This window comes from Drosophila montana, unplaced genomic scaffold (genome assembly GCF_035044405.1).
Source record: "Drosophila montana isolate Dmon_TW-CO22-7 unplaced genomic scaffold, ASM3504440v1 contig_1761_1, whole genome shotgun sequence".
In the NCBI taxonomy this organism is placed as follows: domain Eukaryota; kingdom Metazoa; phylum Arthropoda; class Insecta; order Diptera; family Drosophilidae; genus Drosophila; species Drosophila montana.
Window position 1 is genome coordinate 1,270,278 of NW_026996690.1, and position 26,867 is coordinate 1,297,144.

Sequence of the window (26,867 nt, forward strand, 5' to 3'; positions counted from 1 at the left end):
GCGTGGCTGCTGCTCATTCGTTCGCTTACTTAATGAGACATTTTGCACATAAAAAACAAGTGCTGCCAGGAAAAAAAATACAACACAAACACAGCTGACAGCAAGTGCAGTTTATTGTATTGACGGATGCTTCAATTGGCCAAGCGGCAGCAACAACCATAAATCAGCCGGAAAGTGTGTGAGTGTGTGTGTGTGTGTGTGTATGTGGTGTATTAAAATAACCCAACTAGCAGCTCAATAAACATTATCTTGAATATGTAGCACTTTGCCGGGGCAAAGCCACAGACTGTTGCTGCTGTAGCAGCTCGAGTTGCTGCTGTGAAGACGACACTGACAGCATGTGATGAATTGTGCGCACGTTTCCAGGCGGAATGGAGGCTGAGACTGATGGTTATGCTGCTGCTCATGTGGGCCATAGCATACACACATACACACACACACACACACTCAGCTTACACACACAGCACCTTGCCCGCATTCCAATCGAGTTTGAAGCTGCTGCTGCTGCTGCAAAGCCTTTTTGATGCAGCAACCATAACTCATGGTGGCAAAACACTTGCCGCCTGAGATAAAAACTATCATTTGCCAAAGCTGACTGTAAAGATGGCCAGTGTTAAGACCAGGTGACCCCCACCCCAAGCTCAACTCACCCCGCCCCACTTCATACACCTGACCTGACTGTTTCGTGTGTCCTGTCCCTGCCAAATGGCATTTCACACGTTTTTATCGCCAACGAAAACAAATAAAACATGAAGAAGTTTTTTGTTATCAATGGGCTGTCGAATATTTAATGCCCTTGCGGTCATATTCTTTGCATAGCAGCAGCATAAAGCTGATGACAGACAAAATCTTTAAGGAATGCTAAATAATGTGAATTGCTGCAGAGAGCAGAAACTTAGTTTGCATATCTCGAAAAGAGATAAGAGAATGTGAATCCGATTAAAAAAATTCCTAATTAAAACAAATAATATTTTTTTAATAATATTCATTAGAAAACCTGCAAATTCTGATATTATTTAAAAGGCTAAATCAAAAATCAAAAGATGGATTAATAAATTCATCTCAAATTCGCACTGGCCGGACAAGCGAGCGCAAAAAATTCAAAGCCTTTAAATTTAAAAGCAAAGTACTGATCGAACTAAAAACGGCAGGTCGCTGGATTGAATCCAGCAGAGCTTTGTAATTTTTCTATTTCGTTATTAAATTTGTTATTGTTCTCGAATTCACCAAAAAAACAATGCTAATAAATGTAAAAACAAATAAATGGAAAATGAAAACAAGAAAAAAGTCGCCAGTTTAAATCCAGCAGCATAGACTAGCAAAACTTTAAGACAGAGAAGAGAAAGATAAAGAGAGGAAGAGGTATATATAGCTAGGGGCTTTTTGATCAGCAAAATGACCTGTTCACCTTCTTAATTTCACGTCTATTCCTGAAGTTCTTTAAAACTTATGAACTTGGAGCTGGCAGCGATGCTTCACACATTTTGCAGCAAATTTGCAATGCCCACAGCTAGGGTATATTAAAACCGAAGTCATTTGTTTTGCTGCTGCTGCGCCTGATGACGCTACTGATGACTAGATGACTAGATGACTTGCCGACTTGACGACTCAGCAGCCTCCGGGCTGGCATCCGCTCTGACATCTTCCTCCCCTCTGAACCCAAACGGCCCTGGGCCAGTGTGACGCCATTGATGACACGCACGCGGGGCTTTTGTCTTTTGTGGTTGACAGCACATAGGGCAACACAGGGCAACAGACTTAGAGCACCACATAGAAGGCACATTTGACACCACACATAGGAACTACTCTGAGCCAACTAAGCTTAGACTTTGCATATGTTTTTTGGACATTTGTTTATTGTTTTGAGGCGAGCAAAAAAAAAAAATATATAAACAGCACATAAGCAAAGCCAGCAAAGCGACATTGTGGCGCAAATTATTCATGAAGCGCATGAGCTCAACACAAATCTGCCCCGCCACCAAAGCACCCGGGGCAGCCCTTTCTTTAAGGGTCGCCGCCCGCCCGCGACGCTGTCAAGTGGCCTAATACATATTTTTGGCAAGCCAAAGTGGCTTTAACCCCAACCCCTAAAACCGTAGCCAGAATTCCACTTTAGCTCGTTTCAGTTGCTCCTGTTTTTTTTTTTGGCATGTTTTGCATATTTGCGTGGGCGTAACCCCGCAGTCAGCCTTCCTGCCCGCATGTGCTGTTGTTGTTGGCTGTCTGCAAATTGTGCGCCAGTTAAATCGTATTAACTTTTACCGCCAACTGGCTCAAGTATATTAAGAATATATTGAGCCGCTTAAAATACAAGTCTATTTCAATCTCAAGCGCTGCCCCGCTAACCCGCTCGCACTTGGCAGGCAGTCAAATAAGAAGAAGAAGAAGCTGCAGCAGCTGCAACAACATTCACATGCAACGTTTGGCGCAGATTTTCGCCCAAAAATGTTGCATGGCAATGCAGGAGCAGGATATGGGTTTCCCAAGGATCCGACACATTGCATCCAAGTGGGTTTAAACTGCAATTTATCTAGACAGCCGAAGGCAGGTCAGGACCGTGCAGAGCAGAACGTCGCATAAGGATAAGCATAAGTTTGCACACCATTTTCTTCTTCTCTACGACTTGAGTTGTTACCCAGGCTGAAGGCCGTGGGAAAGGGGGGGGGGGGGGTGGTTAGTTTGGACGTAACTATATATAGCTGCGGCAAATAGAGAAATGCATATATACGAATACTTTGCATCTGTGCAACGCGGCTTTGAATCTATTATTCATACGTGGAGCCATATGTTTTATGGCCAAGTCCCAACACGCAACACACACACACCCACGTGCGCACACACACGCATACACATTCAATAGAACTAATTGTTGCTCTTATTGTTGTGCTAGTTATACATATGTGCTGTCTCCCCGTGTCCTTAAGTCCCCTGAGCGTGTCAATGCCGAGTAAAGCATTTATGTGTAAATTGTTGGATTAGACGATTATCCTCCCCCCTAACAAGGGGTGGGGAGGCACAAGGAAAGGAGCTTATAGCTCAACAGTTCGAAGAGTTCAAAACTAGCTCCAAGGCAGCAGTAGTTCAATTGATTGCTGGCTTAAGGCTTTGCTAAGCGTTAAGCTGCTGAAAATCTTTAAAGCGTGAGGCACACAATTAGGCTGTCAGCAGTTGACTTACATTTTGAGAATTACTGAGAGAGGCTTACAGCCCAGGTAATTGAAGAGCTTGCAGAAAGCTCCGAATTGCGCTGATTACTTAGCTGACGTGATGTAGCATTAGACAAAAGCTGAGAAGCGCATAGAAAGGCTTGCAGGTTTAGAAATTTACGTCAGGCTGAAATGCATAGGACTTAGCTGCGATTGAAAACTTAATGCATTTAAAGCAACAGAATGACTGTAGAAAATCTGTACTTAAAGAATTATCAACAATGGAGCAAAGAGTTGAAAAGCACAAGAGGTGAGAAGCAGAGAGAGGCTTGTTGGTCTTCAAACTCACTTAAAACCCCCAAAATCTCAACTCAAGTTGTTTTATGCTTAACATAAAATATTAAATAAGAATGTTGCAGAAAGCCGCAATAATTGACTTTGAAGCATCCTTAAATAAACTTGCAAAGATTTAAATGCAACAAAAGGGAGCTTGGTAATTTGTTGTGAATATTTTCATGAATGGTCAATGCGGAAATCCTAAAGGAAATATAGTATATTTAAACTTGAAAACATGTCAAGGTAATGTGTCTGGAGGTTGGCAGAGTAAATAAATAACTTTTACAAATGGCCAAAAAAATGTAATAATAATAATATTCAAGGCTCTTGCGTGCTGGCAACTCGAAAACTTTTAGGACACCCAAGAGACCAATTAGGAGGCAGCAGAAGCGACTCTGGAATATTTAACTAAGACTTTAAACTGGCAGCCCGTCAATCCCCACACCCCACGAAAAGAACACAGCCGCGTTAATTGGGCGCAGCTGTAGCCCAAATAACATTCATTTTGATTGCGGTATCACATGTTAATCAACAATTCGACAATCAATAGAACTAATTATGCTTGTTATTGTTGTTGTTACGCTCGGTACACGTATTTGCGCAGGATATTTAAGTACTCCCGGCTGTGTTTCGTTTGTAAACAGGCCAGTCAAGTTTCGTTTGACCCAAGTACCCCGAAGTGCCAAGGTTCTGGCCAGTGTTAGGTAATGCCAAAGTATATGGTAGACATGGCAAAACATGCGTAAATTAATTTAATGTGCCTTATAAATATGTAAGCCGACCCAAGCCCAATAAATTCATTCTCTATTTAACCCTGGAAACGAAGAAATGTGCCAAAAGGGTAGCCGAATTGTATGAAATTTAAGGAAACAGCATAGGGAGGGCATAACTGCGCATTTCTTAGCTTAAGCACTCACGTTTCTTATTGTTCAAGAGATTTAGCCCCATCGAACTCGGAAACTGTATGAGCTTGGCAAATGAACCTAATTAGCTTTAATTCAATCGGAGGTTTGGTTATCTCTCTGTATAGAGCTGCGCTGTGTCGTTGTATACATTTGTGCAATATAGCTGTTTTGTAGGTATTTCCTAGTCTAGCATTCTCTATTAGTGCCTACTTATTTGTTTTTTTCTCGCTCTCATTCCTTGTCAGCCACGTGGCCGCTGGCAGAGTTCTAGTCCTTGTTGTTCCTATGCTTCTTCTTGTTCTTCCTCAGTAGCTGCTGTTGTTGTCGACAAAGTTTGCTTTAGAATTTTTGAGCCCCAACTAATTGCTGCAAATTACAAATGATAATAGCCACAACACACGCTCAAGGTTATATGCCACACCATTTATTTTATTTTTACCAGCACAACAGGAGGGCATAGCTGTCGTAGGGGCAGGTCTTTGGGGCATGTAGCGGGTAGCTTTTGGCCTGTTGTATGCCCGCCCTCATATATCCAGTCGGCGAGGCGCCTCTAAAGCACTGTAAGAATTATTGGCTATTTATCAAGCGACGCGTTGGCGGCTATAACTCCCAATTGCCCCCCAGCCTACCTACCCTCTCCTCTGCGCACCAAGTGTTGACTTTACGTGGCCCGCTAATTAAATATACATATGTAGGTATAACTGTACATATGTATATAGTGTGTATACATATATACACGCTGGACATGACCGGAGGGCGTCATTAAAGGCGCGTTAATTGCGCCCAATTAATGACATCAGGTTAAACGTTAAGTGAAATGAAACAGACGCCTGGGAATGGCCATGCCGAGGGTCCCATATATAAATTAAATATATTTTGTTCTCTCTTTTTTTTTGGTCTGCTCACAATAAATCTTGGCTAGCAAAAAGGTACTTAAACTTTAACTAGCCGGGCCCAAGGCTCAAAGCAGCAGTACAGCGTTCAGATTCGAGTTTTCTCTGGAGCATTTTGCAACACTGGCACCAGTTTTCAACACACACACACACACGCGTATAGGGCCAGTCTCTCAGCTTATTTCGCTCAACGGACATTTACAATTTATTTGGCTAATTAAAATATGTTGCATGCTAATGGAGCATTGTCAGTGGCTGCCACAAATGCTTGCCACTTGGCCAAGTGCGAATACATAGACCCGCATCCGCATCCGTTTTGCTCCTGCACCTACATCAAAGTTAACGAGCCGGAAGTGCTGCACAATTTTGGCCTTGGATACTGCAGCCAGCATCCACTTGATAAGAGCTATTAAAGTCGGGTGATTAAAGTGTCCAGAGAACAAAAGGCAACTGAAGCGAGAATATTACTTAGAATGCCCCAAAGCAGTTCCCGAACCCGCACCCGCACTCGTACCCGCCCCTCTAGAAAGTACTAAAAGCAGTCTACGAGCCGAATTTGCTAACGTCATAATTGCAAATTGTAATTCAAGTGTTTTGTGGTTTGCCTAGAGTGGAGGAAAGGCTACTTTTATAGTCGTCTACACTTCAGAAAAGTTCTCAGAGCGGACATTGATTTGTGTCCGGTTTTGTATACTCACTAGAGATGTAAGCGGCATTTTCAGTTTGAGACTGTTTTCGAACGTTCCTTAATTAATTCATTTTGAATTCTGTAATGAGTTTTCTTTCGAATGCCCATCAAATTTTGATTCGGTAACTTTCACACATTTAAAATATATATCACTTAATCTTTAACTTATATCTAGAGACTATTAAATTTTATTAAATTACCAGCTCCCTAGCAAACCAAGAATTATATATACTTACATTAAAATATTTATATTATTTTAAATATTTATGTTCATTGCTTTCTCCCATCTTCTTTTAGAAGCTATAAATAAAAACAGCCACTCAAAATGATGTAGGGGAACTATTCTCTGACTTTGATAAGCAGCAAACACTCTCGACTCTGAAACGACTGCTTATCATAATATGTCGAGTCATCAAGTAGCTTTCGCCCCGACACAAAATATGCACAAGCAGTAAAGTGCGAACCGAACATCCGGTCTGGTCGACCGACACGAGAGAAGAAAAAGAAGAAGCCGCAACTGAAAAGCAACAGAAACAGAAGCAAATTTGACTTTTGAAAGAGTAAGTAAAGTTAACATTTATGAATCAGCTCTGTCTGCAGGAGTGTGTAACATAAATATTTTATAAGCTAATTGGAAACATCGTGTCGAAAAAACATGGTTTAACAGTGATCCGACAGTTGAATTTTCAACTCAACATATTTCATAATATGTGAATTACTTTTTATGAGAAGCGCAAAGAAAGGCACTATAAAAACTCTAAATATCGAAGCTACGGACAATAAATAAGGTTTAGGTTAATCCTAAACGAATTTAAGGAAACTCTAAAATAAGTTGACCTCCTCATAAATGAATATAAGAATTGCAATATTTCTATAAGTCAATTCGAGGTCCAGTTCTAAGTTTGGCCAACTGTTGGGATTGACTAGTTCCACTTCTTCACAATGATTTTAAGTAAATTTAATTAAACCTTATAATTTTTAATGCTGATTTTCTGTGGGGTTTTGTAATGGCAGTGACTGACATTAAATGGAAAACTTGTACAAAGCAGATCCAACTGGGGTCTAACACTTGCGAGTGCCAAGTGCCCATTAAGCAGGACGACGAATGGGTGAAGTGCGTTTTCTTGACAGGTTCCTAAGGCAAACTAAACGTTTTGGCCAGCTCGCTGAGTGGTGCGTGGCGGGGAGTAAAATAAACCGCTAAGCTTCATTTACGCCCATTCCAGGGCTTCATTAATTACGAAATCACATCGAGCGAGAGCATCCGATCACATCATCCAAAATGGCTCAGACAAGGACTGTCAAATGGAACGACAGACGATAGCTTTTAAATGCAGAAAACATCGCATGAAGAGTGAATGAACGAAGGCGAGCGAGAGAGAGCGAAGCAGCGGGTCCATCAGCCAATTGGCAAGACAGAGAGTAGCAAAGGCAACTTCAATTAAGTTAAGTCAGTTGCCTCATTTTGAGGACAACATTGGAGGGTGCTCCTCCTCGTCCCCCCGTCCGTGCTGCCGAAAATGTTGTCGTTTGTTTCAGCGTTGAAGCTTTTTACATCATTAGCATTTCAGCTTCGTTCAGTTCAGCACAGTTCAACAGAACTCAGCTCAGCTCAGAATCTTTCTCTCCTCCAGCCTGGGCCGCGCCTGGCACAAATTCGCAAATTTTCCCATCATTAGCATTCAGCGCAATGAAACAAATACACTTAGAGACTGAGATGGCGAGATATGATTGCGACTCGCTTACACTTACGGACAGCGCCCGCAGGCAACAAGACTTTCACTGAGAGTTTACTAACCAAAGTTAACACAATATTTTTATTCATCCAAAGCCCCAAGCACGGAACTGCCAGTTCGGGCAAATCTGTCGAACCAACCAGGCAGGCAACAAACAAACATTCACACATCGACTTTAATACGTTTCCCCACACAAGCTCAATTAGAGTCAGACCATGTCCTGAGTCAGAGTGCGTAGCTACCCCACAGACGGCGCCCGCCAGCCCTGTCTCCTTCGCTCAGCTCAACTCAACTAGAGATGGGTCTCCTTTAATGAAGCACAAATTTATAAATATTTACTTAAAACAGATTTCTACATTTTCTACGTTTTTATATATTTATAAAATATTTTCCTTTATAATTCGCAATCTGGTTTATTTGCATAACTGTTTGTATTATAATTACAGATTTTTTTATGAATAGACCGCCACCGTCATATTTATGTAAGTCGTATAAGTATAAATATAAGTCGTGTTTCAGTAATTTTAAGTCAAGTTCTGATATTTGTAGAGTTCAAGTTCTTGTAGAGTTCTATTCGATAATACTAAAATTACCTTCGTGTTTAGCTCGGCTAAGTCGTGTCTAGTTGATCTTTAGTCGAGTTGAGTCAAGTAAAGTCGTTTTAAGCCAAATTCGAGTCTTGTAAAGTCGGCTGCTGGAACGTCGGGCGTTATTGTGAATTGTGTTTGCTCAAGAAGATTTGTGTTAGGTTCCCTAAAGTCGTGTTAGGTCGTGATGCGTCACGTGTTAAGTCTGGGTGGATCGTATCAGTTCGTATTGAGTCTTATTGCGGCTCGTGTCGTGTCAAGTTGGGTCATGTCGCGCTCAAATCAGGCTTAGTCCTGTTAAGTCGTGTCTAGTCATTCTCAGTCGTGTTCGAAATTTATTGAATCGTGCTAAGTAGAGTCAAATTGGCTTATGTCGTGTTTAAGTCGTGCTTTGTCGCCTGTTAAGTAGGTGCAGCCTGTTAGTTTGTAAAAATGCATGTCGTAAGGCTGAAACGTATGAATTCGTGTCAGGTTGAGTCGTATTTTAATCATGTTGAATCACGCGTTAAGTCGTGTTAACTTTTGTTTTGCTTAGGTAAAAAGCACGCCTTAAGACAGGGAGCACAGCACGCGTTCAGCGCCAAATCGAACTGATTTTACTGTTTCGATACTCTTCATGTCCTTGCCTTCGGTTTTTCTCTATCTTGATTTTATTATGCTTGCGCTCTTCTCGAGCCACAGCGAGGTCAGCACAAAACATCAAATAGACTGGACCCCCCTCAATAACAGTAGCACCCAGTTGCCAGTCTCCTCTCCGTCTACACTCTCCCCTCATTCCATCTATTTGTGGTAGTTCCTGTCGCTTTGTGTCCTTTCGGTCCTTTGCCTGGGCCAACACTTGGAAGCACCAGCTAACATGGTGGCTGGGGCTAATCAGAAATGTTTTACTTAGAAATCCTTTGGTATGCGTTCTACGTATCTCATTTTCGTTGCGCACAATTTACGATATAAACTTGTCTCAAAGTCCCCAGCAATGCCCAGCACCGCCTCGCACCGCCCCAGCTCATTTCGCACCCCTCTCGCCCTTTATTGATTTGCATTGGTTTGCCATTTAATGGAAGGGCGCGCGAGCTCTTTGCTGTGATTTCTGGCACACACAACAAAAACTTTTATACGATTCGCTTAAACTTTTAATAACTTTTGTCAATTGATTATATTCGGGTGCCAAACCCCTGGCCAAATGTAGGCCTAAACGTAAGCTGTGCCACAAATCGATTTTAGCCGAAAGCGATTTAAACCTAAGCTGTCGGTACCAAAGAAATCTTTGGGCCTCCGAACAGCTTGTTGTTTGCAATTCATTAAAAATTTCAACTCAAGCAAAGAAACTTTAAACCTCCAATTTTAGAACGAAGTTCTCAGTTGTAAATAATTAATGGGGAAGGCAAATAAAGGCATTTTTTGAATTTTTTTTAATTTTGAATTAAAATTTATAAAAATGATATAGATTATAATAACCGGTTCAGTTTTGAATATTGAAAGTACCAAGATTTGAATAATTATAAAAGTCTCAATTTAGGACTTTGGGCATTGACTATGACAAGAGTAAATATAGGAAAATGTGTAGCATCAAATTAAAAACAAACAAGCAAGAGGTTCTAGTCGGGAGCTCCCGACTAGGGGATACCCTGAACCCTCTTCTTCCAACACCAAATGCAGATCGCGCTACGCGCTCGTTTGATTTAGTAGTAATAAATAAAAATGAAAAGAAAAAAAAATTGTTCCCTTGGCAGGGTTCGAACTCGCAACTAACCGCACCACTTGCCGCTGCCTCTACTCAAGGGCCACACCAATAACTGAGCTTTAATGAGAAAAACAATTAAAATAACAGCACAGAAAACAATACAATCGCAATTGCATTGCTGTTGATAGAATTCAAAGCAGACGCGCATGAATATGTGTGTGTGTACATGTATACAGAAATTCTTGGAATTTGCGCAGCAGCTATGCTGCTAACACGTGCGCACATACCTTTTGTGTTTCTTAACTGATCTTAATGAAATTTTACTCTAGCTCTTATTATTTGCCGAAATTGCTCAAAAAACAAGATTTCGATATCGATTTTTATCGATTACTTGGAAACTGGGAAAGTTATCGAATATCGGAAACAAACTCGATCTGCGGGGGCATTAGGAGGACCTACAGCTAAAGTCTTTCAAGTCTCTAGCTCTTATAGGTTCTGATATCCTTGCGTTCATACATACGGACAGACGGACGGACGGACATGGCTAGATCGACTCGGCTATTAATGCTGATCAAGAATATATATACTTTATGAGGTCGGAGATGCTTCCTTCTGCCTGTTACATACATTTCCACAAATACAATATACCCTGTTTACCCATTTTTAATGGGTTCAGGGTATAAAAAAAAAAAAATTAAGAAAACTTTCAAAAAATCATTGGCAAAACAAAATCTTATTAAATATTTTAGAATTTTTTTGCATATATTGAAAATTAAAAAAAGCAAAAAATAAAAGTTTTTCCATAATACGGAACAGAATATGATCACACCAAACCATATTCAACAAAAGATTAAGGGCTGTCAAAAATTCAAAAATATAAATGCCAAGCCAATAAAGCTTTGAAGTCAAGACCAAAAATATTTATCCTGACGACAAAGTGTTCGGCTTGTTTGGCCCGGGCAAAGTTTGATATGGGAATTGAAAACTTGAACTTTAACTTTTTGTTAAATGCATTAAATTCAGCCGCCCAGGCAATCAAGTAGGCTGCAAAGAGGTCAGGAGATTCCTTTGTGCAGGCTGTAAACCTTTTAAGCATTTCACATGCTTTAATGGATTTTATTTGGCCTGTGGCTGTGAGTCTGGTTTGGCTGTGACTGGCATTAGATTTAATTAGTGTACAAATTTCGTTTATCTTTTTTTTGCTGTTGCTTTTGCTTTCTTTGTGGAGCTGTGAGACGTTTGTCACGTCAGCATGGCACGGATTTGCGCCTGCTTATGTAATAAGCCATATAAAGTTAATAACAATGACATTTTGGCCGGCAACTTACTGACAACAACAATGTGTCCGAAAAGGCTGCTCAATATGGTTATGGGCCAACGTGCAGGATTTATATGAGCTTGTTACACAAAGCGACCTCACGCACACACACACTCGCCCTCTCCCTCTCACATTCTCTGTGTTATCGCATTTCCACGCTCTCTCTCTCTCGCTCTCTCTATCCACACTCTTTGTGTGGCTGTGGTGACTAACGAAGACCCAGGCACATTACACATACGCCCGGTAGGCTTTGATGAACTGACAATTTGTGTCAACTGCCGCAGCCGCAGAGCAAAGGGCAACCCCCCTGCCCACCTCCGCGTACCGCAATTCCGAAATCGTAGTGCTCTCTGCACCCACTCTGGCATCTAAATATCGCAACGCCCCACTCGAATAAATGTATTTTCGAACACAAATGCCATTCATTCGGTTCGTGCAATGTGTAGCAGAGAATCATAAAAATTATTCGTTTTATGTTGCGTCCTGGGACAAAAAATACGAGAGTGGGTCGGTTGTGGCGGGCATTAGAGGGGTCTGCGGTGCAAGCACAAAATTTATATTTCAGCAGCGACGAATGTGCGGCATATGGCAGCGGCGTGACCGTGACCATGCCCATGCCTGCGGCTGTGCCCCACACGGCTCGTGCCTGTCAGCTGCCAGTTGTGCGGCCATATTGAAACGTGTGTGTGTGTGTGTGGTGGTGTGTACTGGTGTGTGTTTGGCAAAACGCGAGCAACTCGGCACGGGAATTATTAACTTGTAATGTGCTCTGCATAGCGTTTTTAATAAAAGCAAAGCTGAGCAGAGCACAACGTGACCAGCAGCAACGGCAACAGCCGGAGCCGTAGCCGTAGTCGGAGCCTGAGACGGAGCGGATGCCAGTGGATCGAGCTGATGTCGATGACACCACGTGTGTGCCTGATGGGCATTCCGCAGGACACACAGGCTCATACATTTTGATGTCCTCAATGAAGTGACGGTAAGCATGGTTGTTGTTGTAGCGTCTCTGTCTGTTTTTTTTTTTGTTTTGCATTGATTGCGTCGTCCGGTTGGGAATGGCTGCCGGTGAAGGGACGGCCGCGGATGCTGGCCGTTGTCGTTTGAATGCGATTGATTTAACGAGCACTGTGGGAATCAGTACAGGACACACGTAAATGCTTTAACTTAAAGCTGAACAAACAGTTATTCTTTTCCAAGCACCCAACCAGCCCTGACACACGCTTCCACCTTTTGCCAGTCGGACTGGCAAGTGTTTGTCCCTTGGAACTGGCCTGGTTGCAGGCTTAATGCGGCGTCATGGCATCATCACAAACTTTATCAATTAAACTTGGCCAGTTTTTTTTGTTCTCTGTTCGCCCGCAGCTTGTTTTTAACTATGGCAGCAAGCTGCTGACACCAGGACTACAGAACAGGTCCTGGTCACAGGCCTGCGGGTCACTTGTAGGCAATGCAAAAGCGGAAGAAAAAATTAACACTAGTGCTCTAGTCGACAGTTGTCGACTAGCATATACCCTAAACCCAGCTTCAAGCATAGAAGCATGGTAAGATACATAACACTCGCGCACGCACGCAACGAATGTTCTCGAATTATGCTTAAAGGACCCAGTCTTAAATCGATATTATGAAGATGGGAAAAGATGTCGAAAAGGGACAGGTATTTACTGGGAAAGATATTTACTAACATTTCTTGAACATAAGAAGTCCAAATTACCAAGAAGAATAAATATTGTAAAAATAAAGGTATACAATTTGTAAATATAATTTCGATTAAGAATAAAATAGGCACCATCTGCGAATGATAAGCGGGAATATCTAGTTCGTATATTACGTCTGTAGCCTTTGTACATTTCGAGATCGAAACGTTCACAGAGACAGACAGACGGGCATAGTCATATCAACTAATCCAGATCCTGATCAAGAATACATATGCAGTACGTTTTCAGAGATGCCTTCTGCTGCCTGTCTAAACTTTTACACAAAACCATTATACCCCTTTTCACCAACTTTTTTATGGGTAGAGGGTATAGCAATGGCCGACACATTCCAACCAATGATACTGTGTGGCCAACCAGAGGATGCGAGACTCTCAACACCCTGTTGCTCAAAAGTTGATGGCAATTTTTCAGTACATATACATTTATCTACTCACAGCCACGAAAAAGTGAAAATGTAATTATAAAAAATAGTTGCTAATCCAATTAAATATGTATAAAGCAGCAGCAAGTGATTTAAAAGTACTTTTAAACATTTCTGAAATGCAAAAAAGTCGAGATGAATATCAACTTAAATTTTACATAAAATATAAATATGGAAGCAGTTAAATAGTTTAGTTTTTTTTGTCAGTTTTAACATAAGTCTGAACAGCATAATACACTTTAATTATTTTATTTTATAACAATTATAAAAAAAACCCAGAATGTCTATAGCAGCAATACATAAAAATATTATTAATTGATTCAAAAAATGATTTCCCCCCAAATAAACAAGAATAAACATTTCGCAAGAAAAGAATTCCCCAAAAAAAATAAATGATATCGCTGTAAATATTTAAAATTTAAACAAGGGGCGTTTCCCAAGAAATGTTCATGGGTATTGACCAAGTTCTGAGTATTTGAACAGATAGAAATTGCTTAGAATAAAAGCTACTTACTTATAATATGGGCGTAGCACATTGTTCAGCTCTGTGTGCTTAAATTTTGCATGTTGTGTTGTGTGTGTGTGTTGTGTTGTGCTGTTGTGTACCAAATAATTTAAACTGAATGCGATGCCAAAAGCGGATTAGTTGAGTATATTAGATGTACGATACCATTGGCCAATATTGGCAATCAGCTTATTCCCTTTTGTTTACCTGTGCATTGGTCGAAATCAATTTTCAATCAACTCTTGCCCAACGCTCATTTTCATAATCAGATTCTGACAGCATTGGGTGCAGATGTTAACTGTGAGTCTTAAGGCGTTGCAACAACAGGCAGCATGAAGCATGCAGTTAAGCTGCCACTGCTCCATTTGCGCTGTGGCACGCACTTGGCGGGCCAAAAGGTACATCGACCAAGTCCTTTGGCAGCACTTTAACAAATTGTGCCAGCGCCCAATGCAGCCCAATGGGGGGCAAGCAGCAGCAGGAGTAATACACTCGACGAAAAAAGAGACACCTTAATTGTGCACTCAAAACATGTAGAAATGCAAATACTAAACGCTAAGAACTAGGAAGCTTACATTTTTACAGGAGCTTGCTTTTGGGTGTCTGGACGTTGGGCTGACAAGAGAGAGGTCGCAGGTTCAAATTCAGAAAGAATATTTATATTTTTTTTTGTTATTTAAATTTGTTATTGACAAAGAAACAAAAGACAATAATAATAAGAGCAGACACGTTCTGGCAACTTGAATGCCAGCGTATCTGCGACAGCGGGTTATGTCTTCGAGTTTAAGCGTTATTTGCTTACGAATTCAAAGAACTATATGACTTATAATCTATTTCTTATACAATTTAGCAGGGTTTTTCTCTGAGCGTTGCAGTTGCTGCTGCTGCTGCACAGACAAACAACGCTAAGACGCAACTAAGTCCGCCGCGTCAGTCACAACCGCAAACCGCATTTAAACCGATGCGACCACCCTCCCCCCCCCCTCCCCTTCCGCCCACCACACACACACACAACAGCCAGTCCGCAAACCCAAAACTATTGTGCGCCTTTGCAAGGCTTTTGTTTCAAATGCCACGCCCCTGAAACGAACGCCCATTGCCGCAGCTGGAGCTTTTTTGCATGGCTGCTTTTGTTGTCGTTGCCGTTGTCGCTGCTGATCTCCCCCTGCCTCTGTCCTGCTACTGCAGCAGCAGCACTGCGCTGCTTTTAATTACAAAAGTTACGTATACGTCCTGCAGGTGTTGCAGCTGCGTCTGTTTTTGGCTGCCAGCTGACGCCACAGTCACAGCCACAGCCGCCGCCGTTGCCGCCGCCGCTCCAGAAACGCTGCTTCAAAGTCGCCAGTTCCGCTCGAGCTCGTTAATTACCGTTACGAGGAGCTACCAAATGAGAGTGGGACAGACAGAGGGATTGAGAGAAGGAGGGAGCGGGTGAATAGCAGCGAGCAGGCAAGCTCGGGGCCAAGGCAGCCCACATTGCAGATAATAATAGCTGGCAGGAAATGTGACCAAATATTTTTATAGGCCAAAAACCTTCCGCTAACCCTCGCCTACTCATTGTGCATAGAGAATAAATAAAGCCCTATATAAGCCGTATAACTGTATAATTAGTGCCATTTTATGAATGCAAAATAACCGAATGAGAGGTTTATGTGTTTGCCATGCCAATTGCTACAGTTTCGCATTGTTAGTGTTTGCGGTCGTCGATACCCTTTAGGCAATAGAGTATGTGGTGTATTGGTTGTGTGTCAGCTACACTTGTGCATTCAGCATTAAAGCTGGAGTGCGCACTTATAATTAGATAATACTGGCCGTCTTCTCCATGGATTGGACGAATAATACTTTAGCCACACCCACTTCTGCCTTCTTTCTCCCACAATTTTTAGGAACATGTCTTCGAAATCGATACAAGGACTGAAAACCAATAATCAATCAACAATCGACAAACGAAATTATCGAGTGTTTATCTATATACATTAAAATTCTTATTGAAATATATTAACATTATTGCTGGTGGCTACTATCGCCAAACAAAATTATTAACTTATTGACTGGTGATCGATAGGCCAATATTATCGATGATGTCGACTATCGCCACATACAATAGTCGATATATTATTATGAAATATCAAGTAGTATAGATAACTAATAATTTAAAATTCGTTAATATTATACATAAAATAAATGTTCCTTTTTGAAAATTAAACACAAAGCAAGAGAAGCCATGGGAGGATATATCTGTGATCTACTAAGGATCTCTTTATGATATAATATCAACTATATGCTTCACCACGCCAGTTTAAAGAAATTTAATAGAGTAGCTCGCAGTCATTCACGTCCAGCTTAAATGTTTTTACTAGTTGTGTTACTGTATTTGCGGTTGTAACTGTTGTTGGGCAGTTTTATGTACTCACACTCAAGCTCAGAGCATGTGTATGAGTAGTTGAGTGCTCATAGTTATGAGTGTTTTGTGCCGTTGCAAATGAATTCTAATTTTTTGCGCAAACTTTTTGACAAAGCGCCATAAAACAAGTATAGAACGAGTATAAACCGAGTATAAACAGCAGCAAACAGTGCGCACAGCCTTGGATGGAATCAAATGGGTAACAATAAGCCAGGGCTTATGAACCAACTTCTGTGCTGAGCTGCAGCCATGTTAATGGCAACAACAGCTCTGATGCGTAGAGGACACAGGATACGCACGATACTCGTGGCAGTTATAATTGTATTTCTCTTAAACATGCTTAGCCGCAATTCCTGAAACTGAGGAACCTGGCAGGCTGCCCTGCAAAAGCCCCCAAAAGCTCGGCTAACACCTCAACAATTATGCACCGTCAATTGCATTGCGGTCACACTTCGGCAGCAGCTCAATGCCAGCAAGCCGGTGAGCGTGAGGGGAGGGAGAGGACTAAGAGGGAACTGAGCAGGGCATCCAGCATGGTGTGAAAATCATCCGACACGAAAGTGCCCCAAAGACCCCGCAGGCTGAGTCCTTGTAACCGGCAGCAACAGCAGCGGGTCCTTTGTGTATATAAAAATGAAATCAAATAACGAAATGTAAATACGCAGCACAACTATACGAGTGCTTGCAAGTGCAAACAAATTTAATTTAATTTAATTTTATGAGTATTTATCCGGAGATTAAAGCAATATAAAAAACTTTAACATTTTTTAATAATTAAAGATAGTAATCATTTTATGGTAAGGACAACATTAATAATGCTTAAGAGCTTTAAGTGAAAAATTCTTAAAGCTTATTGCTATAACAGCTTCAACTTAAAATTGTACTAAATATTAAACTAAATTTCTTTACCTAATCATTTACAAAAATATATTAAATGAAATTCATTTATATTTTATGTATAATCGCAGTAAAAGCTCTCATAAATCTCCGCTTAAATTTCTTTTCAATTTTTCCATTTCTTTTCAATTATGTTTAATATTAATCTACAAATTATGAGCAGAAAATTTTTTATATTTCTAATAAAATTTCAGTAAAAGCTTTCATAAATGAAAGCTTTAAGAAACTTCTGATTTATTTTATGTGAGCTTTAAAAGAAGTTTTTACAAAGTACAAAAATAGTTTCTCTACATAATCATCGACAAATTATAATTTTAGATTAAAAAAAATAAAAATTTTAAATTAAAAAAAAAAATTATAAATTATAAAGAGAAATTAATTTAATTTCTTATATAATCTTCAGTGAAAGCCCTCATTAAGCCGAGCTTGAAGAAGTATTCACTTTTATTTCTTAAAGCTTTGCATGAACAGAGCTTTAATTGAAAATTGTATTCAAAATAAAAATGAATTGCGTTTTATATAAAATCTTCAGCAAAAGCTCTCACAAATACTAGCTTTAAGAACTGTTCGCCTGAAGCTTCCGTGAACATAAACCAAAGTAATCTCAATGAATTTTAGGTAGATAAGAGATTAATTTATCCTACCACATACAATTCGCTCACGCTGAGGTCTGAGTAACCGACAATTAATTTTACTGAACTCATACCAAAACCAGGTTGCGGTTAACCCGCCGTGTACGAGTGCAATGCGAGCGAGTTAACACAAATATTATTTGCTGATGCTTCACTATCTGCCGGAGAGTAAATACCCTGGCAGACATATACATATATATAATCATGTTATTGGGATATTTATTTTAATCTGAGAAACTGTTTTGTTGGAAATTTCTATTCTAAAATTTGACAAACTTTTATTTTATGAGCCTAGTAGAATGCGATTTAAAATCAGGGTAAGGCATCAGCAGGTTCGTCTACTGCGTATAACCCCAACTCCACCCAACTTAAATCTATTTTGCTGCCAACTGTTAACCACACATTTTTCAAGCTGACCCAAAACTAATTTCAGTTGAGTTCCGCCGCTTAAATACATAAGCTTTAATTAAATTTAATTTGAAACAAGTGCCTTTTAATTAACTTTGTGTTTAAACTGTTTCCAGCAGAATACGGTTAATAGAATAATTTTTTTTGTTTTTTTTTTGTACTAGAAAAAACACTTGCAAATTGAGTGGCCGAGGAAAATGCTTATTTTAGCTTATGAATTTTCTGCATTGGGCTCAAGCAGATTTCCATTAAGCTAATCTTCACTGTAGCTCACAAAAAAAAAATATGTATATATGTATATATATGTATATGTACACACATGATGTGCTGCAGCCTGCTTATTATTCTCATATCCGTTACCATATGGCGGGGAGTGGGGGTGGCCAGGGTGTGGGGGATCATGTGGGTGCTTGCATGGGTGTGTAGCATTGAGCTGACTGTATTCCGAAACTCTACTACACACACACACACATTTGTTTTAACACACATGTAAAACACACAACAACTCGAGCTTAAAGCGGCGCCAGGAAAGCGCCTCTCATTGTTGTTGCTGCTGTTGTTTGTTTTGCTGGCTATGGCATATTTACGCAGTTTTTAATGCCAACAGGGATTGAATACTGAAGTGGATGAGCGGGCGGCGTGGCAGATAATATAAACGTTGTTTAAAGTTTTTAAACGCAGTTCTGCAACTCCCTCACTCCACCCAAGGATCAAGTGCTACATGAAAACGCTGCCAGCTACGTTTTCCGCTTTCCCTGCCAAATTGAACTTTGCCAGCGAGTTTCCTTGAGTTGTAGCTGCTGCTGCTGCTGCAACAGCAGCAATGCTTGGCCCTAACGAAGTCTGCTGTTTGGTTATTTCTATGCAAATGGGCCAAAAGCGCACTTTTGACTGCAAGAGCTTTCGCGCGCTCTTTCCCTTTATCTCTCACTCTCTGGCTGCACAAGTATCTCAACAAGCCACTAAGCCCTGCTCCTACTCCACCACTTCCTTCTAAGCCCGACAGCTAGTCATTTGCCAGTCCCTTTTGGAAGTGCTAACGCTGGGCTTTGGCATTTGGCAGTCGGTGAATCGTTTATTTGAATGCAATTGACTGAAGGCTTAGCCAGGCAAAATGCTCGGCCGCACTGGGGATTAGTCTGCTGGCGACATGTTGGCTTATGGCTGGGCCGTTGACGCTGACAACGCTGGTCACGTTGACGTTCACGTCGTCGCCAGTCTGTCTGTTTGTCTGTCTGCGGGAGCAGGAGCAGCAGCAGCAGCAACAGGAGCAACAATAGCAACTGCAGCCGCTACAGCGACTGCAACAACAGCCAGTTGCAACAGCACGCATACATGTATTTCCGCATCCGTATCCGTTTCCGCTTTGTGCATTGGTAAGCAACAGAAAACAGGCAGCCAACACACGCACACACACGCACACCCATAAATAGAGAGACAGCAACAGACGCTGAGTGGTAGGCAAAACGGCAGGCGACAGCAGCAACTAAGTGCTCTAGTTGGGGCTGCTCGACTAGCAGATACTCAGTGCACAGCTCTGAATCAAATTGCATTTAAGTATGAGTAATACGATACGATAATACGATTGAGATATGCCTCTTAAAATTCTTCAGTTTTCTATTTGGCAAAAATTCGATAAAAATTAATTTGTAAGCGATTCGATGAAATGATTGATATTTATCGAATTTAGGGAATGCCAGCCCTAAACAATTTAGTTAAAAATATGGCATTTAAAATTCATTGTAATTTATACTTCGTTAGTTTGCTTGCAAAATCAATATTTATCGATTTATTAAGGAGTTTTCGATTACTGCTAATTATGGGAGTACCAGCGTCCAACAATTAAGATCAGACTGTGTTATAGCATTTAACATTCAATGCGATCAGTACTCTATTAGCTCAATTAGACTTTACAAAATCGATATACATCGATTATGTGGGAATTTTCGATTATTGAAAATTTTACGACTGTTGTGAGTTTAACCCTTTAACAATAAGCTATAACAATCAGCGAGATATATTAAAAACTGCGGCTAAATCAATATTGAATCGATATTTATCGACTTATGAGGAATTTTTCGAATATGTTTAATAAAACAGACAAAGGGATATAACCAAAGCTAAGCGACTGCTCAACATTTAATATACTTTATGGTATCGGACTGCAATATACCCTTTCTTACCCAAAATACTTTATGGGTACAGGGTATAACAATAACGGCGGCAGCGGCAACTGTCATGGGTTTTATGGCCACATTTGCCAATTGTTTGTTGAATTGTTGACGTGAATGTCACTCGAATGAAAGGCGCACCGTGGGCGTGGCCGGCGGCACCACCGCCAGATGACAAGGCTTGTTGCCTTCTTGCTGCTGTTATTGCCACTAGCTGTGGCTGCTTCTTCTTCTTCGCTGCCGTCAACGCATCCGGCGGCATCGTTAATCTTATTTAACTCACAGGCCGTCGGATAGCTTTTGGCCAGGTCGTATTCCGCACCTGTTTGAATGAGAGACTTTTGCGTAATGCGACTGCGAATTGCGAGCACGCAAGACGCAAAAGTTGCTCAAGCAAAAATTAAATGTCTAATGCGAGGGCTAAACGAGCAGTTGCTGCAACTAAAACTATTTAAATTCCAATTTGCATGATATAATAAAATATTTACGGCTATTGCGAGGAAAGGGCATGCGAATGTTGTTTCTCGCACATTTTTGCGCCGTCATGAAATTAAATTTATGGCATTAATTCTTAAAATAATATGTCCCTTTTTTCCCCACCCCACTCTCTTTTTTGTTCTTTTTATAAAATAAAGACAGCTTTCGCTGTATGGTACTGAAATTCCATACGTACATGAATGGCTGCAGATTTTTTGAGTTTTATTTAATTTACGCACACAGAAGACTCTGAATGGTCTGCATTCCACAAAATGTTCGACGCAACCAGGAAGTGAGCAACAAACTGCAACATGGAAAATATTATATTTATTGTAGGATATGCATGTGCTTGGAGAAAGGGTATAACAACCTGTTTGGTTGTTTGACAATTTACTTAACTTCCTATAATTCTTATATATTTCATATTTCAAATAATAATATAAATAATTATTATTATATAAGCAGAAGTAATAATAATTATAATATTAATAATCATAACAATAATAATAATAATAGCAATAATATAATTAATAATAATAATAGTGGTAATCTTATTAGTTATAACAATAATGGTAACAGAATAGAATAACTTTGGGTTTATCATTTTGAAATAAGCAGGCTGAGCTCAATTAAGATTCAAAGACCCTTACATGTTGGCTTAAAAAGTATTAAATTGAGTTAAACCGCTAAAAAGGTTTCATATGTATGTAAGTATAAATGTGTAAGCGGGATTACTTAAAAACATAAATCCTCTTGAAGGCAAGAGAAAAACGGTTTAAATATCCTATGTCGGGGGTACAAAAATCAGGTAAGGATAAGTAACTCAATGTTTTTGTGTAAAAAACGAATAAATGAAGAGGATCTCAATTAAATATACTAAAAAATAAAACCCCTTTTATGTGGGATATTGAAGTCAGTTACGGAGTCAATATCCTTTTCACACAAGCTATTAAATTTATTAAAAAGGTTAGAAACGTTCAGTTAAACTGTAAATAAATGGTATTAAACTTTAAAAAACCCTTTAATGCAATAGTAAAAAGGTTTAAACACCTTTTATCGGTTACAAAATCAGGTTCGAAGTCAACAACCTTTTTGGCCAGAAGAAACAGTTATTGAATTATTTTAAGCGGTTAGAAACGTTTCGTTAATATGGAATTACAGGGTATTCACTATAATAGCAAGCCTTTAAAATGGTTTAAATACCTCAAATATTTTGTATAAAAATCAGTTAGGGAATTGTTTAAATTTTTGCTTGATAAAATTACTAAATTGATTTAGAGGGCTTCCCAAATAGGTATAGAGTATTAACCAAAAAATTGCGTTTACAAATTAAATATAGAATATATATTATATAATATATATATTTTGTATATTAATATTTTATTGGCTGGCTCTAGGTCCAGCTAAAAAAATATTTAAAAATGGAAAGGTTTCCAAAATCGGCATAATATATTAAATATTGTATATTATATATTATGTGTTCTATAATCTATATTCTATATTCTATATTATGCGGTTTGGAAACATAAACTTTTGCTTTAAATCAAGCAATGAAAGTAGCTTAGGTATTGAATTTAAAAGAGAACTACCTTTAATAAAAAAGGCTAAAAGCTGTATATTTGGGATATCAAATTCTTTGGTTTGCTTCTCAAACCGACCTCGTGAAGCTAAGACCAAGTGGTTGAGTTTAATGGCTACGCTAACACGATGTCCAAAATTGATGGCCCAGTTAGAGAGAGACGGAGAAAGATGGAGGGAGAGAGAGAGGGAGAGACGTGCTGCTGGCGCTGCTGCTCATGATATACATACCTTCCGCTTGGCCGCCAGTTGGTTGCAGTTGCTCTAAATGCAGCGGGCGATGTTTGCATAACGCTGCAGTTTTTTCATTCGTGTTGGTTTTAATTCAATTTAACAATCGCGTTTTCCCCATGCACTTTTCACTGCTTTCTTTTTTTTATTGTATTTGGTGTTGTTGTTTTCCTTCACCGCTTCTGCTGCGCTGTGTGTTTTGCATTGTTGCTGGCAGCGAAGCGAACCGGAAGTTGCACAGCATCAGCATCACCAGCTGCAGCAGCAGCAGCAGCGGCAACTGCAGCAGTAACAGCGGCAGGCGGCAGCCATTAGCGCAAATGTAATTGGATTTTGTGCCCCGAAACACTCAAAGAAATTTAATCAAAAAGGCGCCTCGCCATATTTGGCATATTTAACAACCAAAAACTTCATTTCTTTATGCTTTCGTTTGCTCTGATATAATTATTATTATATCGACTGCAAATATTTCAAGTGCTGCTACTGAAAATGATTGCAGATCATATTTTGCATTCAGCTAAAAATAAACTCTCAGTTGTACAGACTTCAGCACATAAAGGGATGTAATTAATGTCAGTTGATTTTTTAGCTTGACTTCAGCTGCTGCTTCTGTTGTTACCTCAGGTGAAGTAATTAAAACGAAAATGCATAATTTGTGTGCATTTTGTTTATTACTCTGGATTTTTCCTCTTGACCAAGTTATCCACAATTACAATAATGAGGGCATATAAATTGCATGGCTGGGTTAGGTTGCAAACAGCAAACAAAATAATTGAAGCATTCATCATATTCAGCAATTAAATTTAATCGAGACATTCGGCACGTGTTTGTGATATGCAAGATATCAAATGACTGCATTTATATTTTGCATAAATTTGCTTATATTCAAATCGAAAATTATGAAATTTCCTTTTATTGAAAATTAAGCATTGGCTGAATTTTAAATTTTCCAAAATGGAATTTCACACTGCTGCATTGCCATTTATATTATTAAGTATCGATTGAAAGCTAATCAAAGGGATTTTCGAAAGGAAAGGGAATTCGCACAATTAATTCCGATCGATATATGAAAAAAATTAAGCATAATCTATCAAACAAACAAAACAACACAAACTTATGAGAAATTTAAAAGAAAAATGAAGGGAAATTCGAATTGAAGTTAAATAGCAATTAGAAAATAAATATATATATATAAATAGATTTCTTAAAACTGAAATTGCAAAGGAAAACAAATAAGAGTTTCTAGTCGGGAGCTCCCGACTAGGGGATACCCTGAACCCTCTTCTTCCAACACCAAATGCAGATCGCGCTACGCGCTCGTTTGACTTAGTAGTAATAAATAAAAATTAAAAGAAAAAAAATTGTTCCCTTGGCAGGATTCGAACTCGCAACTAACCGCACCACTTGCCGCTGCCTCCACTCCAGGGCCACACCAATAACTGAGCTTTAATGAGAAAAAAACCAATTAAAATAACAGCACAGAAAACAATACAATCGCAATTGCAATGCTGTTGATAGAATTCAAAGCAGACGCGCATGAATGTGTGTGTGTGTACATGTATACAGAAATTCTTGGAATTTGCGCAGCAGCTATGCTGCTAACACGTGCATATAAATCGTGGCTTAAATTGATTGGCAATACAAGTTGGATAATTAATAGGTTTCGATATCGGTTTTTATAGATTACTTGGAAACGGGACAAGTTATCGAATATCGGAAACAAACTCGATCTGCGGGGGCATTAGGAGGACCTACAGCTAAAGTCTTTCAAGTCTCTAGCTCTTATAGGTTCTGATATCCTTGCATCATATATACGGACAGACGGACGGACGGACGGACGGACAGACAGACAGACGGACATGGCTAGATCGACTCGGCTATTGATGCTGATCAAGAATATATATACTTTAGGGACATTTTGAGGCGAATTTTAAGGGGAAATTTGAAAGGAAAGTCGAACAAAAATAATTTATATAAAATACAATACATTAAATAAATTGGTTTTAAGATCTTAGCTAACATTTTAAGGAAAAAATTGTATGGGATATTCATGGGAAGTTGAACAGAGAGGCTGGCAATATAAAAAATAAATTGGTTTAAAGTTTGAATATTAGATTTCGCAATATGAATATAATTAGTGTAAATTAAACCTTAAATAGTATCATAAATAAAGCATAATTATCTTAAGCATTTTAATTTGGAATGCGATAACTAGTCATAAATTATACACTTAAATTGAAGAACTCGTTTCCTGTTGGCCCACAAATACAGTTTATTGTTAGTTAATATTTTAGTATTATCAGTCGGTTATGAATACACGTAGAGAGCGAGCGTATTTTAGACACAGTTTACATTAAGCACACTTGGACAGACACAGAGAGACAAAAAATACACACACACATATCCACACACACACACACAAACAATTGTAATAGAACTCAATTATAGCTAAAACATTGGTTATCTAGGTTAATAATACATTTAAAATTTTAGTGGCTTTGAAGTTCGAACCTTAGGTCCAGACAACACGTTTGCGTGCAAATTTTGGCGGCACAGCCGTCTGTGGATTGACCACATTCATGGAGCGAGTATTATTGAGGCGTGGCGAATCGATGCCGCCACGAACCGGCGGCATATCCTGCCAGACATCCAGATTGAGATTGGTGAACGAATCGCTGACCTTGGGCAACAGCTCGTTGGTTTCACTCAGATCAGCCTGACTGAGCGTGGCCAGGGGCTGCTCTGGATAGCCAGTTGGTTGGTCTTCGGTGGCGCCTAGCGCACGTGGCGAGGACAGTTTCTGCTCCTTGTTAAGCTGCTCCAGCTGTTTGGTGGTCTGCTCAATGCCCGCAAGATGTGTGGCACGCAGTTCCACAATCGATTCCTGCTCGGTCAGATTCTCGCGCAGCATAGCGCTGAGCAGTTGCTGCTCCTGCTCGATGAGCATGTTGATGTCGCCAAAGCGCTTCAAATGCATTTCACGCCATTTGTCCTCGCATTGCTGCAGACTGTATTTGGCCTCCGACTCGTACATGGCATCTATTTGACTGGCGGCTAAAGTTTCGGCATCCAGCTGCTCCTTGCACTTTTCGAACAGCTGCTGCACCTGCTCCGTCTTGACCGCATACTTGGCCATGCGCTCGAGCAGATTAATGCATAGGGAGATCTGCTTGCGATAGGCCTCGCTGCGATTGCGTATGAAGATCTTGATCTTCTTCAGATTGTAGGCCTGACTGTCATCCGGCTGCTGCAGCATTAGAGCCGTCGATTCCTCGAGCAGTTGTTTCTCTTTTTCCAGTTCGGTGAGAAAGAGACGGAAATGTTGCTCCTCCTGCTTCAGTTTATCCGCCTGCTCCTGGCGCAGCTTCAGCTCCGTCACATGCGACTCCTGCAGCGCGCATATATCCTTGATCTCTTGCTCGCGTATCAGCTGACGCTCCTTTTGCGCCTGCTCGGTGCGACTGATCTCCTGCTGCAGCAGCAGCTGCCGTTCGGCGGTCAGCGCCTCGCGCTGTTCACGCTGCTGCTGCTGCTCGATCTGCTTGTCCAGCCAGTTTAGCTTGGCCAGCACCTCGTTGTCGGACTTCGACTTATACAGCAACTTCTCATCGTCCACGCCGTGACGCCAGCGGCCGTATAGCTTGGCCTCCATTTCTAGTTTACGCTTGAGCTGTTCCTGCTCCTTGAGCGACTGATTGATGCGCTCCAGTGTTTTCAGATCGTGGCCCGCCGCCTCACGCGGCCGACGCTTGCGTCCCAGCTCCAGATCATAGATATTATTATCTGCATCCAGCAGCCCACGCAGCTTGGCCCGACGATCGTCCAGCTCCTGCTCCTTTTGCTGCTGACTCTTACGCTGCTGCAGCTTCTTGTCGGCCTTGTCGTAATACGCCTGATTGGTCCAGTTCTCAAAGCGTGACGTCACCTGACCCCAATGGTCGTAATACCGATTCACCTGCTGTGTCGCCTGCACTCGATTGTGCTCCTGCTCCCGCCGCCAGGCATATGCCGCATGCTGATGATTCAGGCGTCCACCCGACATGTCCTGTAAGCAAAGTAAAAGATGGGAGAGTGTAAAAATTGTGACCAGCTGAATGACAAGTTCATAAACTTCTAGACACAGCCGTGCTCAGTCGTG

At 40.4% G+C, this 26,867-nt stretch overlaps 1 protein-coding gene and 1 long non-coding RNA gene across 3 annotated transcripts in view; both read right to left on the reverse strand.

Annotated features, from left to right (window-relative positions):
- Positions 1-5,276: 5,276 nt before the first annotated feature.
- On the reverse strand, positions 5,277-6,120 carry LOC135441009 (uncharacterized). The gene is made up of 3 exons (XR_010438385.1): positions 5,979-6,120; positions 5,749-5,885; positions 5,277-5,686 (listed from the first exon to the last, which is right to left on the reverse strand). It is a non-coding gene; the product is annotated as an uncharacterized LOC135441009 (long non-coding RNA).
- Positions 6,121-24,976: 18,856 nt separating this feature from the next.
- The window catches only part of LOC135440933 (trichoplein keratin filament-binding protein), a 35,440-nt gene continuing 33,549 nt past the window's right edge, over positions 24,977-26,867 (reverse strand). For both annotated transcript variants that reach the window (XM_064700348.1, XM_064700349.1), the window contains exon 2: positions 24,977-26,774. In XM_064700348.1, coding sequence (XP_064556418.1) covers positions 25,242-26,771 — 1,530 coding nt within the window. In that variant the 5' untranslated portion in view covers positions 26,772-26,774 and the 3' untranslated portion in view covers positions 24,977-25,241. The remainder of the gene's footprint in view (positions 26,775-26,867) is intronic.